This window comes from Drosophila erecta, unplaced genomic scaffold (assembly GCF_003286155.1).
Source record: "Drosophila erecta strain 14021-0224.00,06,07 unplaced genomic scaffold, DereRS2 tig00000021-arrow-pilon, whole genome shotgun sequence".
NCBI classification, from domain to species: Eukaryota; Metazoa; Arthropoda; class Insecta; order Diptera; family Drosophilidae; genus Drosophila; species Drosophila erecta.
Window position 1 is genome coordinate 14,333,749 of NW_020825198.1, and position 17,996 is coordinate 14,351,744.

The window sequence follows — 17,996 nt, forward strand, 5'->3', positions numbered from 1 at the left end:
AACATTATCACAGGGTACCGCAGATACGATACCCACTCGTTTCGGATCGGATCGGCTCAGCTCGGTTCGATCGGTCACGTTCGGATCGTACCTCGTAAAAGTTTCTTCCGTTTCGATCGTTACTTTCAGTTGTTTGCGCACATTCAAGCCAATCGGTTGGCTCCGCTCGATTCCTTCCACAAACTTTACGGATTACGGTTAGTGCAACGGAAGTGGTCCCCCACCCTCCATATTATTTTTTCTCATCTTTGCCTGGTAAATGGAAATAAATGTTGGCAACGAAGCGGAAATGCAAGGCGCCTTCCTCTGGCCCCTAAACGAGTCTTAAGATTTGTATCCAGGCCCCAACGGCGATTGACAGCCGAATAAACATAGTGACAATGTTTTTTGCGATCTCATTTGCCCTCCCCAGCTCCTCGAAAATAAGAGACAAAGAACGTGATTTTTGGTCAAAAATTTGGGGTTGTGGCATGGCAGAAAAGAATTGTGTTCCCACTGGGACTGACAAGCGGCAGTAAAGCGAAAAAAGCAACAAATAATTTAGGAGTGAATTGTTTCAGCAGTAAAATAAATACCAATCCTGTCAAGTGCAGATAAATAAAAACAAAAAGTCTGCAAGACACCAAATGTTGAGAATAAGATTTTAAGTGAGACAAAGAAACAATATACAACTGATACACCATATAAGTTGATAACTAAATAAAAGTCCATGAATTAAATAAAGAAATAAAATTGAAGTGATGCAATTTATCTAGTGATCCAAACATTCCTTTTACCTTTAATAAATGTTCGCAAAAAGAAAATGAATATGGAACTAATATCCAGGGTTCCAAATAAAGATCTCGAGAATAGCCGATTGACCAAGTTGAAATATCAAATCGGTCATGCATTAGATTAATGCGCTCGAGAATAATTCACAAGATAAAAAGGTGTGAGCAAAACGGTTTTGGCCATGTGCGCGCTGGCTTGAAATTGAAAAATATTGAATAAATTACGAACTGAGAAGAAAAATAAAATAAGAAAAGCAATAATACATACTTCAAATACAGCGATCGAGTCGTATTTGGCAACAAATGAGAAAAAAAGGAATTGAATAAATTAAAACCTGCGACGCGTGTGCATACATACATAAATCGGGCCTGAAGTCAAACGGCTAGCGGCAATATCGGCTAAAACAATAACAACAACAGCAATTACTGGCAGCACTAGCACCATATTAACAACAACAATGACAATCGCAACGGTTGTCCCAGCCTTACAAACAATAAACTACATTTCATTAAACGGCACAGTGGTCAAAACGATTCTTGGGTCTTAAGTGATTACTATTGATATTAGAATAGCTCATTATTTGTATAATCATACTAAACAAAGATATACATATATGCATTGTACGCTAAACTTGGTTTCATATTTTGATTTCGATAAGTACGTCAAGGCACTCAACAATTCTGGGGATTTACCCTACAACATCATAATTAATGACTGACAAAGAATGTATAATTTATATTTATACGAAATACTGCTATTCATTTCCCATTCTTTGTGATATTTATTTTTCAAATAATGGTTGAGTCAGCTTTCGAGATTTTTGAGCAGTCAGAGTCAGTGCTTAAAACAAAACTTTCATATAAACGCACTTTTGAATTGAGCAAAATGCTTAATTAGTTGCTTTTTCAGTTTGTGGCGAATCATTTAGGTATTTCTCTATTTGCTGTTGCAATTCTCCAGCACCTTGTCAGTTTGCTTTGTAAGTCAAGTACTTGGGAATAACTGAATAGAGTCTTACCACTGTAGCAACTGATTTCAGCAAATAGCTAGTGATTTTATAACTGTTCGGCATTTTGTTGAATGGAAATCGAGAAGCGCAGGCCGCACCAACAAAACCATTTGGCTAACATCGAATATAGACAAGTTATAATGGAGATCCCCTTTGGTAGTGGGTGGCGACGAGTGTGTCCGGCAATTCGGTGGCTTCGACCACGTCTTCGAGCTCATTACGGAGGCAGGGCACACAGTCTTCGTTTTTTTCAGCTGCTTCTCCTTTGGATTTTTGCATATTGGTGCGGACTGACTTGACTTGGCTGCGTGCCGTGTTGGCAATAAAATATTAAACAATAATAATAAATAAATAAAATGACACAGAGCGGGAATCAAGGGAGAGGCAAAAAGTGAAGCGGAGATTTGGCAATATTTATTGATCCACTTAAACAGCTGCGGTCAAAGCAATAGTGGAACAGATATTCATCACTAAAATCTATTTAAATGATAAACTAAGATATACATATGTACAAGTATTAAAGTTAGATTAATTAAACAACATTTTTTAGTAGATTAATTTTTTAAGCATAATTTATTAATCAACGCCACGGTTTCTAAATCTTTATTCCTGTATTCCTTTAGCTGGAGAACGCTCGATTTGAAATCGAGGAATTCGAATGAAGATACCCACAGGAAGTGATATTATTTCGACCGCAACTGTAATCCATATGTACACGATCGTGCCCATCTAGATACGAGATCTTGGTGGCTGTTGAACTCAAGAGAATCCACTTGAGCCATGGCAAAAGTGCCGATCACGCTGGTGATGATCATTGCGATCGCCTCTGCCTCTTCGGACCTGGGATGCGATTATGGCCATCATCGTTGCTACATCGATGTCACTGTGGAAAACAGTCCCCGCCAGCGGCACCTCCTCTCCGACATGGACATCACGCTGCAGTGCATCCGACCCATGGCCAAATGGTTCTATGAAGATAAGTTTCAACTGAGGAATTCCCTCTTGCGGCTTGAACGAGCACAGTCCGGAAATTCCGGGAACTACGGCTGCCTGGATAGTCAGAACAGATGGTACAATATTTCCCTGGTTGTGGGCCATAAGGAACCAGTTGGCAATGACATCGCCAGCTTTGTCAAGTTGCAAGATGCGCGGCCAATCCCGGAGTCAGATCTCTTTTTCCAGCCCTTGAATGATACTCGCTCCCTAAAGTTGCTGCAACCACTACCCAAAACCGTCCAACGAACCGCAGGTGGTCTCTTCCAGTTGAGCTGCAGTCCCACGGATCCGGAAGCAAAGGGTGTTGATATATCCTGGCTGCACAATGATACTCAAATCCTTGGTGGTCGGGGCCGGATTAAGCTGAAAAGGTGGTCACTGACAGTGGGGCAACTGCAGCCGGAGGATGCTGGAAGCTATCACTGTAAGCTGTGCGTGGAACAGAACTGCCAAAGGAGTACTCCAACCCAACTGGAGGTAATTAGCAGAAGTCACACAGTGCCCATGCTAAAGCCAGGGTATCCCCGAAATGCCAGCATTGCCCTTGAGGACAATGTGAGCATTGAGTGCCTCCTGGAGGACTCTGCCCTGGAGCCGAAGATCACGTGGCTGCACAAGGGAAGTGTGGACAACATCGATGATCTCTTGCAGCGGTTAAGAGAGCAGCCCCAACTACCGGTGGACGTTACCAGATTGATTACCCGCATGGATGAGCCACAGGTACTTCGTCTGGGCAATGTCCTAATGGAGGATGGAGGATGGTACATATGCATAGCCGAGAACCAAGTCGGACGCACTGTGGCCGCCGCCTATCTGGATCTGTACAGTCCATTAGACACTACCACGATTCGCATGACCACTACCACCACAGTGGCCAGCCCAGTGCCCACTGCAGCCACAGGAGAGGACACCGATGAGGACGTGGAAAATCCAGGACCGGACTCATCAGGCGGCATGGGTCCACCAGTGTTCAAAAAAGAGTTGAAGCGATTGCAGCACTCATTATCGGGAAATACCGTCACTCTAGCCTGCCCAGTGTATGGAAAAGCGAACATCACCTGGACGAAGGACAAGAAGCCGCTAAGACGTAAACTCGGCGTCTATGTGTACAGGAACTGGACGCTCCGTTTCGTGGAGGCCACCAGCGAGGATTCGGGAATATACAACTGTGCGGTGTGCAACGAGTGGGGCTGCATCCAATTTGACTTTAGCGTCCAAATAAACGATCGCACAAGATCCGCACCAATAATTGTGGTGCCGCAAAATCAGACGGTGAAAGTCAATGGCAGCGTGGTGATGAAGTGCACCGTGTACTCTGACTTGCATCCTACGGTCAGCTGGAAAAGGGTTGTCCTCAAGAATGCCTCGCTGGACGGTCTTCAGTCTGTGGAGATCCAGAATCTCAACTTCACCGTTACGAACGACTCAGTGGTTTTAACACTGCGAAATGTTACCTTTGACCAGGAGGGCTGGTACACCTGCTTGGCCTCAAGTGGCCTGGGAAGAAGCAACTCCAGTGTGTACCTAAGGGTGGTGAGTCTGCCACCTTTGGAGATCTATGCCCTGCTGCACGCCCATCCGCTTGGGTTCACCTTGGCGGTTTTTACTATAGTGACTTTGTTCCTTTTGGGCAGTGCTTTCATAACGTTCATGCTGCGCCGGCTGAGGAGGGAGAAGCTCCTGAAGCTCCGCATCGAAACGGTTCATCAGTGGACTAAAAAAGTGATCATTTACCGACCGGGCGGAGAAGAAGGCAGTGGCTGCAACTCCGGCGATCTTCAGATGCCAGTGATTAGGATCGAGAAGCAGAGAACAACCGTTTCCACAACGGGCACATGCGGTACTGATGCCGCCCAGGGCTTCAATGAGTATGAGTTTCCGCTAGACTCTAACTGGGAGATTCCCAGGCAGCAGCTTAATTTGGGCTCCATCCTGGGCGAGGGTGCCTTTGGACGCGTAGTGATGGCGGAGGCGGATGGTCTACCAAGGAACCCACAGTTGGGCGAAACCATCGTGGCCGTCAAGATGGTCAAGGAGGAGCACACGGATACGGACATGGCCAGCTTGGTGCGTGAAATGGAGGTGATGAAAATGATTGGCAAGCACATTAACATCATCAATCTGCTGGGCTGCTGCAGCCAGGGAGGTCCTCTGTGGGTGATCGTGGAGTATGCTCCACATGGAAACCTCAAGGATTTCCTCAAGCTGAATCGACCGGGTGCTCCACAGCGACGGAGTGACAGCGATGGCTATCTCGATGATAAGCCACTGATTTCAACACAACAACTTGGCGAAAAGGAGCTCACCAAGTTCGCATTCCAAATCGCTCGAGGAATGGAGTACCTCGCTTCAAGACGGGTATGTCCATCTAAGACTGATTGGCTCCCACATGTTCAAATTCTTATTATACCTTACTCTTCCAGTGTATTCATCGCGATCTGGCTGCCCGTAACGTTCTTGTAAGCGATGGATACGTTATGAAGATCGCCGACTTTGGACTGGCGAGGGATATCCAAGATACGGAGTACTACCGGAAAAACACCAACGGACGGTTGCCCATTAAGTGGATGGCGCCGGAGTCGCTACAGGAGAAGAAGTACGACTCACAGAGCGACGTCTGGAGCTATGGTGTTCTGCTGTGGGAGATCATGACCTACGGGGATCAGCCATACCCGCACATACTGTCCGCCGAGGAGCTCTACAGCTACCTGATTACGGGTCAGCGCATGGAGAAGCCGGCCAAGTGCTCCCTGAACATCTACGTGGTAATGCGGCAGTGCTGGCACTTTGAGTCCTGTGCACGACCCACGTTCGCGGAGCTGGTGGAGAGTTTCGACGGGATCCTGCAGCAGGCTAGTAGCAATCCAAACGATGCCTATCTGGACCTCTCAATGCCCATGCTGGAGACGCCGCCCTCATCGGGGGATGAGGATGATGGCTCCGACACCGACACATTCCGGGAAACCTCCCCGCTTAGATATCAGTACACCTATAAGTTTAATTAGTCCGTAGTATTAGGAGACCTAAAATAATTCCAACGAGTCAATCAGATCCCATCGAAGCATCGCCAACCATCATATCATCCCAGACAGTGCCAAAGAAAGGATCGCAGAAGCAGAAACATCAGACCAAGTTATTCCAAATACCACGAAAGTGGCATTGCTTTAATTGACGTATTTAATAAATAATAAATCCGATTTCAGATATCCAATGCTACAAGAAGCACACGATTTTGGCTTAAGAACAAAGACTTAACTAGCACTTAGCAATAGAATTCTGTATTTTTACACAGTTCATATGTATCTTTGTATAGCAGCAATGTTTTGTTCTGGGTCTTGGGGCTTCATTTATTTCATAATGTTTCTTGTTGAGCCAATAAAAACGAATTTGTTTTACGGAACCTGTTATAGGTTAGGAAACTAACCTGAAAAAACCAAAATGAAATCAACACAAATCAAAACATATTTTAAAAGTATGGGTATCAGATTTACATGGGACATGGCAGGATCTCCGGCGGGACATGGCGTGATATGGCGGGACAATGCGATTTAAAGCCCTTGAAATTTGATGATTATTTATATTTAATAATACGTCTGACTAAAAATAGGCTTTGGAACACAACGAATAATTTAAAACCTCACTTTCTCCCAAGCTTTGTTCACAATCAACCGCAGAGATAACCAAGTTCAGTGTGTCTTGACTGAAAACAAGAAAAGAAAGGAAGGAAGATTCGGCAAGCCGAAGCTTATATACCCTTGCAGGAATTATAAGTTTAAAAAAGATGGTGTGTTCCGAATATATTTTCAAAAACTACGAAACTGTAATATCTTTTCTAATATTTTCAATTATTAATAAATAACGAAGGTACATTTTTTTCCCATTTGTATTTATGCAAATAGATTTGAAAGGTTGGACAAGTTTGCTTGAAAACGGACGGATAGCCGGACAGACAGGCAAGTATATATCGACTTGGTTGTTGATACTGATCAACAAACTTTAAACACTTTTGGAAATCAATAAACCCTCTGTAAGGGTATAAAAACAAGGCAATTGCATTTACAAATATACGCAGAAGTCAGTTCATGTCACTGATCAGTCTGCGTCAAAATGTTAAGATTAACGTTTGTGTGTCTTTGTTTGTTCGTTCTTAAAGATGGAACAGAAAGTTTTGGCAATCCTTGGAAGTTGACCCCTTTTGGGCAGCATTTCAGATCAAATGTAGAAGTGGATTATAATCAGAGGCAAGATCGCCAGTATTTCCTCCTGAATTTGCTCATTCAAGTCCACAAACCCTTGCTTCATGAGGAACTCATAACAATGGGGAGCCAACTTAACGACGATCCAAACAGCTATAGGGAAGTGAGTTGTGTGAAAATGTGTTTATATTATGTGTTTGTGGCAATAATACAATACAATACAATACAACAAGCATACACTAATAATTTTCTTTTACAGGGCACCTGGAGATTCATAAAAGACTTTCAAGAGCGCGTGCATCAGAATCGAATGCCAGGTCCTTTTGCCATTTTTAATCAGCTCGATGAAGAAATGCCCCAGAATTTGTTGGGAATCTATCGTTTTTTGACCATGGCTTTGGATTGGTCTTCCTTCCAGCGAAATGCATGCTATGCCAGGATACACTTTCATCCTCTGCTCTTTGTAAACGCCCTGCAGTTGGCAGTGGAGGAAAGGGAGGACACAAAGGAACTTCGGATGCCAGCCATGTATGAGGTGCTGCCACAGCTCTATTTCGAAAAGGAGGTGATCCTGGCGGCGCAGGAAGTCACCTGGGACCAATTGACCCCCATTAGGTTGGTGACATCGAAACGAAGGTGGATGGATATCCTTTTGGCGTATCGAAAGCCCAAGCAATCTTGGACTGAAACAGAACCTATTCCAACCGATCCGCTGATCATTGATAATGAACGAAAAGTGGCTTATCTGAGCCTAGACTTGGAACTTAACTCACACTGGAACAGTCTTATAAATCGACTGATTATTTCCATTGAGGAAGGGAAGGAAAGGATTAATGAACCTCTTATTGTAGATGGCGATCGCTTGGTAGCATTTCGAGGATCCTTCGATGAAGTCAACTTTATAAATCAGATGGCATTTGGATCCCGTTTTTATAACTCGAAATTATATGTGTACAATCTGCATCAGTTCGTGGCTGCTTTGACTATGGAAGATTTGGCAACAGGTCAAAGATCTATGGATATTATCGATCCGCCGCTGATGACAACCGGTGGTGTGCCCTACAAAGGCACATCCTTGAATATCGAAGCTGTGAAAAGCATCTTAGACCTGACAATGGACGACTTAAAGGCTCAAATTGAAGTGGCTGTAAAACATAATAACGATTCTATGGTTGATTTATCCATAGCGGGTGGAATAATAGGTAATAACTACCTTCATATATGCCGCCAATTAAGCCTGGCTGTCAATGGACATGGACATCAACCAACTATGTTAGGCTCGGCTACCTCCAATCTGAGAGATCCCATCTACCGCTCACTCTTATTACGGATAAATGAACTGTTGAAGAGCTATGAAAATGCGGTTATATTTCCAGATGCAGGAGGCAGGGAACACCCAAAAGTAGTTGATATACAAGTTAGTCGCCTGGTGACGTTTGAGGAATACGTGACCACGGATCTCATCAATCTAATTGACCAGCAACTGCTTCTATCACAGCGCAATAATCTACAATTTCTGCGCCGTCATCTTGTCGCTGGACAACGTCGTCTTAATCATGAAGCCTTCAGTATTCGCCTGGATATAGTTGCTCCAGAGGACCTGGTCGTTGAGGCGAGGATCTATGTAACTCTACCAGGTCAATTGAGACCGCGTTTACACCTGGACAGCTTTAAGTGTTCCCTAAAAAGGGGCTTAAATCAATTCGAACGTCTTTTCCCAACAGCCATTCGCAAACACACTCTAGGTGAACTCTATGATGCCGGTTACCCATCAACAGATGTGACCAGTTCCAAACGATTTCCGTCACATCTTCTACTACCGAGGGGCACTGTAGACGGTCTCAAAGTGCAATTACTCGTGGAACTTACAGAATGGAGTGGCTTGGAGTCGGAGTTCGATGGGGTGTCTGTCCCGGTCCTGGCCAAAACCCTGAAGGATGTGATAATCTTTCACAGCCAGGCCTAAAACTATTATGCGATAATGTATGCTAAGTGCCTAAACTTCTTAATTGAATGCTCGCTAGTTGAAACACACGGAGTGGGTTCCATATCAATATGGTTTTCAAAGCACGCACACAATTGGAATTAAAACAGTCGGCGTGTCAATTTCAAATTACCTTCGACCGATTAGCACACACGTTTCAAGGAATTTACATTTTACTTTTAGATACAATTTTAATATTGATATACTGATAAAGTTAATCAAATAAATTTTTATCTACATGTATTTTACATTGAATTGCATTTAATGGAAGTTCGATTACTTCATTGAAAGATAATACACTTGTATATTTAACTTTCCCACTTGCTCACAGATAATTTTCTTGACACGCACAAGCACACAGATTTTTAGTATCCTTTCTGTGAAAAATCATATAAATGACTGACAAAATGGCATACAAAAAGGAATGGGAATCCTGCCGCCTCAAAACAGAAACTTGAAAACGAAGGGAAACGGTTTATTATACGAATGCCATGACAACAAAAAGGCATAATAGTAAAATTAAATGTGTCTATTATGCCAGGCCAATACAATGCATACATAAAACCACACGCAAACCTAGCAAAATTCAGAGCCATACAATCTCAAATACACTGGAAAGAAAAGGTCCATGTAAGACAAACTCGTTTTAGTTAAATGTAATACATTCCAAGACCTCGAATCTCTAAATATAAACGATAAATAACGATTTAACTTAACTTTAAATCTAATTTTAGAGAGATATATCGATTTTAATTAAAGTCCTAAGAAAATCATTTATGTGTTCGCACAATTGGTTTTTTTATGTGTATGCAATGGCAACATTTGGCAGGCAAGAAACGTTTAAGGAAGGATGTGTTGCTTAGGCGGGTGCAAAGTGTTTGAAGTGGTGGAGGATGTGGATGTGGAAGTGGATGTGGATGTGGCTGGTTTGTCACTGGCACATTCGCATAAAAACAAATGCACACAATACGACCACCAACAATCCCATTCAATTCCCCTAACAAAAAGCAGAGAAAAGAGAGACAGGAATCGTCATCAAGGAGAAGTCGTCATCGTCATCTGTGGGTCCAGGCCGGGAAATGGAGTCCTGGGCGTGTTTGTTCCTAGATAAGCGCAGTAATATGCACGTATTTTACGCCAACTTACACACAGCCCCGCCCAACAAAGCACACCGCCCACCAAATCACCCCACCCAACCCAAGCCAACCCAAGCCAACCCAACCAAACCCCACATTTCGCGGCAAAGTTTCTAAGAATGCGCAAATTTAAATGCGAATTGTTTTCACTTTGTTGCCAGCAACGTTTTGCCTAATTGACTTTGTGTGTGAGTGCGAGACTTTTTTCCTATCCATAGCTCCGAAAATATAATAAACGAAAAAAACATTATCTGAATAGACGACAATCAGCATTCTCTCTTCTTGGCCTTTCTTCTCATTCTGTTAGCGCCTAATTTGCCTGTGGTTGATAAGAAAAAATAAAATGAAATCCTCTTTCCAAAATCCCCGCAATTAAAAAAAAACGAAAAGTTGTTCCACACTTTGGGTCTTATTAATTTTTCAATTGTCGGCACTAAATTGGGTTTGGGGATAAGGCTTAGCTGAATGCTTCTGAAACTTTGCTGACCCCACAAGGGAGGGTATTAAAGTGTATTAAAAATATTTTTAGTCTTATTTGTAGTTCCTAAATTCCACATGCTAACACTAATTATTATTTTCTCTTCCAGAGGAATGCATTTATTTTTATCACCTATCTATATCTATTATATATCTATATAATAAATATTTCTTTCCTAAACTATATTTCAAGTACATATATTAGAAAAATAGTCAGTTGTATAGCAAGTAATTATTTAAGAATTTTTTTAAGTAACCACTTTGTCACTTTTTAAGGTTCTCCTGCCCCAAAAGTGAAAGTCAAGCTTAAAGGCATTTCCATGAAACCACGATAGGCATCTCCATGTTGACCATTTCCATTCTTCTGGGATTCCTCGGGTATTGTATTTCATTTCCGTTTGCTTTATTATTTGTGGCTGTCCGACTTTGACTCCAATTCCGATTCCAGTGGATGTTCACGCCCCCATTCTGTTGTGTCCGCTGCCCCTTTTTTTATATTATCGCCACCGTCTTGGCCTCCATTCCTTGGCGTTTTGTGGAGCGGTCGAGGTGGAGCACAAGAACAACGTCAACGACGATGGCAACTTCCTGCTATCGTGCTAATTTCCGTTCCTTTATCTTGACACAATGGTGCGCATTAAAAGCATGTTGGGGATGGGGGCTTTGGCCAAGGGAGGACAGACCTAACAGCTAAGGGCGGTTTACGTACATACATATATATGGAAAGAAGTGAGGGACATCCCCAAATCAGATGCAGCTATGACCGCTGCGCTTTATTTCCGCCCCATTCTAAGTGGGGATGTACTTGGCAAGAATATGGCGTTGTCATATATAGATGGGAAAATATTCTTTTTACACCAGAAATCAATATTTTCGAATTTGATTTAATTTAAACTTTAAATGCAATCATCTCTCTTTAATGGGAAAATATATTAATTCCTATCAATATAATTACTCATATGAGTGACATATTAATACATTTCTGACCATTTCTACCCTGAATATATCTAGCTAATGAAGAAATATACCCACAGCACTATCAAATAATTCAAATCTTTTATCTACCATATCCAAAGTAACCCCCTATAAAAAGGTTTCCCCACATATCAACTTGTGGCCATATTAGCCGCCATTTTTGTTTTGGCTTTGTCAACTCCACATTAAGACCCCAAAACGAAGGAGCCATTTGAATTGGACTGATAGTCCCCATTTTTGGGGTGGCTTTAGGAGGTCCTGAGCTCTCTCCCCTTCTCTTTCCCCGATTATTTCTTTCCCATTCTATGGCTCCGCAGGAGGACAAAAAATTTGCATTCAGCAACATGAAGAAAATATTGATAAATGCCCGCCATTAAACGCGATTAACAATTTGAATTATGTGGCAAAGCCAAATTTTATTGCCAACACACAAACAGCGACAACAAAAATTCTATGGCCAAACAAATGGCATCATTATTAATGTATATATGTACGAGTAAGTGTATGTGCATATATGTACATCGACCGTAATTTCCATAGATTATTTAAGCGCGGAGTAGACGCGTATTTAAAACAACATTTTGGTTGATTTGTATTCTTTATTTTTCGTTTAGATAGGCACGTTCGTGAAATTCGTGAATGCAATTGCGCGACTGCGAAAATGATTGGCAATTGTTTGGGTTACCATTCAGTTCCACTTCCCGCCAACAAAAGCCTTTGGTGACTTAATGCAATTTTAGTCTAAACAGTTGCCATCAAAATTTTCAATGAATTGCATCAATTGCCGGTCCATTGTTGGCCTTCCCTCAATACGAACATTTTTTTTTAACCGCCGCCCTTCTTGTTGCTCGGTTTGCAATCGAGTGGGCGTGGCACACTGCACACGGCCAAATAGAGTGGGCGGCCAAGGGCGGCTTGGGTAATAAAATAATTGCAGCGCACGTGTCAAAAATATTCAAAAAGGCTTAAGAGGGATTGTACTCGGTAGCCGGTTTTCGGTGGAGGAGGGATTCTGGTCCTGCATTGCAGCATGAAATGGTTTTCCTTTCTGTCAACCGTCATATTTGTATTATTTCTTTTCCTTTTTTGTGTTGTGTCCAACTGATTGCATAAATTGTTGTGGAATTTCATCAAGTTGATGGACAAGTCCTTTCGCAAAGGGTGAGTGCGTAGATGGGTGAATGTGGTTGGAGTGGAAGGCTTTTTAGCCACACCACTTTGTGGTGGTAGTGTATTACTTAAACAATGGACTGGGAAATCCACATTTATATATATGAAATTGTGCAGTAACCTATTTCTTAACAAACTATTAAAGATTGATTAAATATTCATTGTATATTGGATTAGGCTCACCATTACTTATTAAATACAAGAGTGCCTGCTGAGCATGGTCATAGTTCAAAATAATTATTAACCATCTTTGTTTATTATCTTTACTATTCCTCATTACTGAGCAAGTGCGGGAAAGAGTATGCAATCTTCGTATATAGAAGAAAGGAACAGAATAGTGGCTTTTTTGTGTGCGTGTCGACGGCTTGGAATTTGTTTTGATTTGCAACAAATTTGCTTCAGCATTGTGAGTATTTCTGTGTCTCTGGCCAGAGCGCTTTATTGCTTTTCACTGTCGCCTCTGGGTTCCAGCAAAACTGAACTGGGGTGGTGAGATATAGGGGATAAGGCAGAGCGGATTGGCCGGTATGGGGGTGTCCTCGGGCCGGGCATTGTTTACATTGTTGTGGTGTGAATAGCAAATAAGCCGCAACCAGTTCGAGGCAAATCCCATTTTTATAGCATACTTTGCCGCATCCCTTTACCCCTACCGTCTCGTAAAGTCCACCATAAATTCATTCTAATTGCAGCGTACATGGCGAACGCAGCAAAAGTGGTTTTCCCACATTTTCACACCTCATTAGTTGGCCAAATCACACTGAGCTGGGCTGGGCAGGGCAAAAAAGTACACGTAAGTATAAAAAGTAACAATTTTATAGAAATGCTGGGTGAAATGCATTTACCGCTGCAATCTGTGGCCACAAAATCAATTTGCGTTTAAAATATATCCAACCGATAAGGAAAATGGAAAAGTGCGGGAATAGAAATTAAATGGCTTTCGTGTCTGTGGCTGCAAATTGATTGATTTTGCTGTGACAGCAACAGCAACAGTAATTGGAAATATTTTGCGTTAACTATTAGTTTGTCATTGGAACATGTCACGTCAAAGTGGGAATATACATGGCTCTCCCCAAATCATGTTCCATACCTGTGCCCGTATCCCTTCCGGTTCTCGTAATCTCTCCACCATCTCACAGGAACCGGATCTTCCTGTTATGCTAGGATGGAATCGATTGTTGAGACTCGAACATTGGCTACTGTGAAAATAAGCAAAATATATTTTAAAGATATCTAAGAAAACATTTAAAACCTGCATTATGCACTTTCGGGGTCATTCCCAGTCTTTTAAGAATTTTCTTTCTTTTCTGTCTTTCTAAATAATTTGATAAAAGGGGTATGAATTCTGTTAAATGTGTCTTGTCCTGGAAGATGCTTTAACACCCTTGCTACCCTAGATTCTGGTGGGTATTAAAATGTCCCGTGCGCTTCTGTGTAAACATTTTTTTAATCCCACTTGAAGGAAAGCCTCCAGTAAGAAGTCCTTTCCCTTCGGCGTTTATCAGCCAATGCGCCAAAGCGTGTCAGTTAAGATGGAATATAGTGGGCGAGCAGGGGCCTCAAAATGTTGAGGTGGGTGTCTTTCAATCATACAAAAGCCGAAGAAGAGAAAAAATCCTTTTGACAATGCAACGCATGACGGTATTTTCTTTTCGACGGTCCCCCGTTTTTTTCCTCCATCATTTTAATTCACAACCAAATTGAATAGACCAGTGAGAGCGAGAAGAATACAAGACGATTGCCACGTAGCTATAGATCTCACCTATACAGAATAGACGTTTATATTCAGAATACATTTTTCAGAAGCAATTGGCATGGCTATCCTTCCCAGTGGCGTAGGCAGAGTTTCCTGAAAGGGGAATGCTTAAAGGAATTGCATGTGGAAAGAGTTTACATATGAACTTTAGACTCTGCTTGATTGTTCCACGACAGTAAACGAGTAATGATGGAATGACAAATAGTATAATAGTAAATATATATTTCGAAAATAATATCACATGATAACTAAGCTCCATTGACCCCCATCTACGCCACTGATACCACCACGCCCCCTTCCACGCCCTGCTCCATTAGCCTTTGTGTGTGTTTTGGTTGTCGCGCGTATATCACATTTCCGTTTGTTAGCAATTTTTTGTCGTGTACATCTGCATGAATGGCGAAAAGTTTTCTGCTCAACTTGATATCCTCCCAACCAGCGGCAGCGTGTAAAAATGTTTATTGTACATTTTTCAATGCCTCGATTTTGGAGTGGGAACGAAGGGTTTTGGTCCAAGTTGATTTGGAAACAGCTCACGCCTCCTTTCCGTCCAATATTTTCCACACGTCCACCCAGAAAAGGTGGCCAAGGAAAACTGCCTAGATCTCATTTGGCCCACATCCGACATCGGGCAGTTTATAAATATTTTGTATATGCAACAAAGGATTGGGACTGATGTCTTTATACCCGCCACTCGTAGAGTAAATTTTTTACACAATTTCTAGCGATATTCCAGAAAATGTTGAAATTTCTCGTTTGCACTTTCACTAGTAACGGGTATCTGATAGTCGGGGAACTCGACTCTAGCACTCTATCTTGTTTTAATCTGCGATTTTTCACTTGTGTCCATTTGATTAAGCTTAAGCTGGTGTCTAGCTTATTTGAAATAAAATAATAATTATATTTATAATATTTCATGAAGTACATCTTTTACTTTTTCTTAAACTTTTAGAAGTATCTTTTTCTTTGAAAATCAGTAAATCGCACAAAACGCTTTATTTTTCATTCTTCGCAACTACCAAAAATGGCTCTTTCAGTTAATTCCACTGGCAACTCAAGCGAATTTCGTGCAGTTTGTTCGAGGCCCCTTTGCCCTTTTGCACTAGAGAGCTCAACTAACTGCGAAATTGTTTGGCAACCACAAAAAGAACTGACAGAGAAAGGACCATCAGAGAACACGGCACAGATAAGACCGCCAACTTGTTTGCTTAATAAATAAACTTTATATTCATAACTGAAAAAGTTTCGCAACATGCCCCGTGCCACTTCCCGCGGCGAAACAAACGTGGCCGCTAATTTGCGTGCCACAAACTTTTCCCGCTGAATAGTATGCTATGAAATTTTGGCAAACATCTCGGGATGAGTTTGTAGGCGTGGCAAAACTACGCGCCGGCATTTCCGTTGCCAGAGCGCCAAGGCAGAACATAAATTATACGAGCGTTTCCGCCTCAACAGCACTTAGCCAAAAACCAGAATGGTTTGCTGCCAGTGGGAAGCGTTTTATCAAATGTGCATTTAAGACAAGATCTTTGAAAATGTGTAATTTGTACAACTAGATCATGTAACAAAGTTCTTTGATTTTTGATTTTGCTGTCTAAAGGTAACTTAAGTTAAGTACCATAAACTGGTAGTTCTATCTAAGACAGCCATTATTATCAGCTTTTATGAGTAAGTATTCCGCAATGTTATCTAAATATTTTTGCCTCATTGCTTGGCAAATCTATTTCATAAATTATAAAAATGTTCCTTATTTCAAATCGATTAAATATATTTTAAAGTGTCCTTTCTGGATTTTCTCAAGACGCTATCTACGCCGCTGCCAAGGGGCGCTCGCTAATCACAAAAGTTTGCGCCTTTCAGCTACCTTCAATTCGGACTTGGTAATGGGAGGAAAAGGGCTTGGGCCGATAAACTTACGGGTTAAATACCCTTTGGCCCCACACAGCCGCTGTCTGATTAACAAGACATAATTACTTTCGCATTAGGCGGCTGCCTAATAGCTCGTGTAATGCCCGAACTCTTAGGAGCCCCTAATCAGCTCATCAGACACAACAAACTAAAGAAAATAAGATTTTAAATTTCAAATTACAAGATACAAAATGCAAAGTACAAAAAAGGCGCATCAACAACAGCGGTGGCAGCAAAATAAAATGTAATGTACGGCGAACCACTCGAAGATAATGAAAGTGCATTGAGGCGGTAAAAGGCGGGGAAACAGTATCAGGTCGAGTGCGAACATTTTTCCATTATGCAACGTGCCACATTCTTTGCCATTCGTAGAACAACGAGGCATACTGAGCAGTGATCGACTAAGTTGCAGCTCTTTTCCAATTAAAAGTTTGGAGCAACTGATGGGGAAATGTTAAAAGCACTTAAGCATGTATGTACGGAAATAAACTTCTATTTTTCTATTTTTCTATTTCTATTTTCTATTTTCTATTTCTATTTTTCGATAGAAGCCAAACTTATGTGGAAATTTTGTAGTTGCCGTCATCTTTATAAAAAAATATTTTTCAAGAATTTATCTAACTAATTATAATCATTTAGTCTTTTATATATCCTCAATGATGCTTTTATTAACATAAAATTTATTTGTGATGAGTCGATTTCAATGCTACCCTTGTGGCAGTCAGATGCCACAGGGTATCACCGCAGGTGTGAGGACAGGGCAACCTGGAAAAATGCAACGTTTAACCGCCTGCGGTGAAATGTCTGCCACTCTTTGGTTGGTCCGCCGCCCAGCTGCCCCCCAATCCCCAATCCCCAGGACCCGCTTCTATATCCGGACGTGATGGGAAAACGCTTCTATAGTGGGCACATATAGAGGGTTAAAAGCCGGATCCGTTTGGACCTGAGCCAGCCAGTGACAACGAAAGCTCGACAACGGAAAGTGTGATTATATTTTCATTTTCAATTTTTTACGGCCAATTAATTTGGCAATTGACGCTTCGCTGGGCGTCTGCGCCATGGTTCAGTTATATGTATTCGTATACGTACGAGTATATGTGTATGTGTGTATTTTCCTGGCGTTGTTGCAAATTGAGTTGTGTGGCAAGAATAAGAAAAGTCTATTATAGTGCCAGGATGGGTTGCCTGCCAGCCATTTGGTCGTTGCATTGTCTGGCTATCCTGCCATCCGCTTGTTCTGTGGGCGGGCATTGTTTGGGGGCGTGGCAGCCGCCTGTAATCCCTACCATCTACCATTCCAATGCCCCTGCACCCGGCCCCGCCCCCGCCCCTGTCCCCGCTCTCCGATGGACATGCAATTTGCATTGAAATTGTTTTTCGAAATTAGAAAAGCCAGTCAGGTGAACGCCACTTGGGCACGAGATGGGATAAAACGATAATACCATTTTGGGGGAAAATCGAGAAAAGTGACAATTTCAATAAGGACCGAAATTTGAGTTTTAGGGGAGCTATTAATAGCAAGTGGTTTCCTAAAATGTTCGTTTTCACAAGCAATTTGTGTAGGCAAGGATCAGGACTTTATAACTCTTACAAATTTGGTATAGGAAGTTGACAACAATAG

At 41.9% G+C, this 17,996-nt stretch overlaps 2 protein-coding genes across 2 annotated transcripts; both read left to right on the plus strand.

The window, feature by feature from the left end:
* Nucleotides 1-118: 118 nt before the first annotated feature.
* On the plus strand, nt 119-5,865 carry LOC6545596 (fibroblast growth factor receptor homolog 2). The gene is made up of 3 exons (XM_001972672.3): nt 119-197; nt 2,404-5,134; nt 5,200-5,865. Exons 2-3 carry the CDS (start codon nt 2,561-2,563, stop codon nt 5,779-5,781), a joined length of 3,156 nt encoding a protein of 1,051 aa, XP_001972708.1. The 5' UTR covers nt 119-197; nt 2,404-2,560; the 3' UTR covers nt 5,782-5,865.
* Nucleotides 5,866-6,876: 1,011 nt separating this feature from the next.
* Nucleotides 6,877-9,616, plus strand: LOC6545597 (fat-body protein 1). Its single transcript, XM_001972673.3, has 2 exons — nt 6,877-7,135; nt 7,232-9,616. The coding sequence occupies exons 1-2, from the start codon at nt 6,884-6,886 to the stop codon at nt 8,936-8,938; spliced, it is 1,959 nt and encodes a 652-aa protein (XP_001972709.2). The 5' UTR covers nt 6,877-6,883; the 3' UTR covers nt 8,939-9,616.
* Nucleotides 9,617-17,996: the final 8,380 nt, after the last annotated feature.

Excerpts from the sequence above, each read along its gene's own strand:
- LOC6545596 (XM_001972672.3), top strand. The coding sequence starts at position 2,561 with ATGGCAAAAGTGCCGATCACGCTGGTGATGATCATTGCGATCGCCTCT. Across the intron at positions 5,135-5,199 it reads AGTACCTCGCTTCAAGACGG|TGTATTCATCGCGATCTGGC; the intron begins GTATGTCCATCT and ends TTACTCTTCCAG.
- LOC6545597 (XM_001972673.3), top strand. The coding sequence starts at position 6,884 with ATGTTAAGATTAACGTTTGTGTGTCTTTGTTTGTTCGTTCTTAAAGAT. Across the intron at positions 7,136-7,231 it reads ATCCAAACAGCTATAGGGAA|GGCACCTGGAGATTCATAAA; the intron begins GTGAGTTGTGTG and ends TTTCTTTTACAG.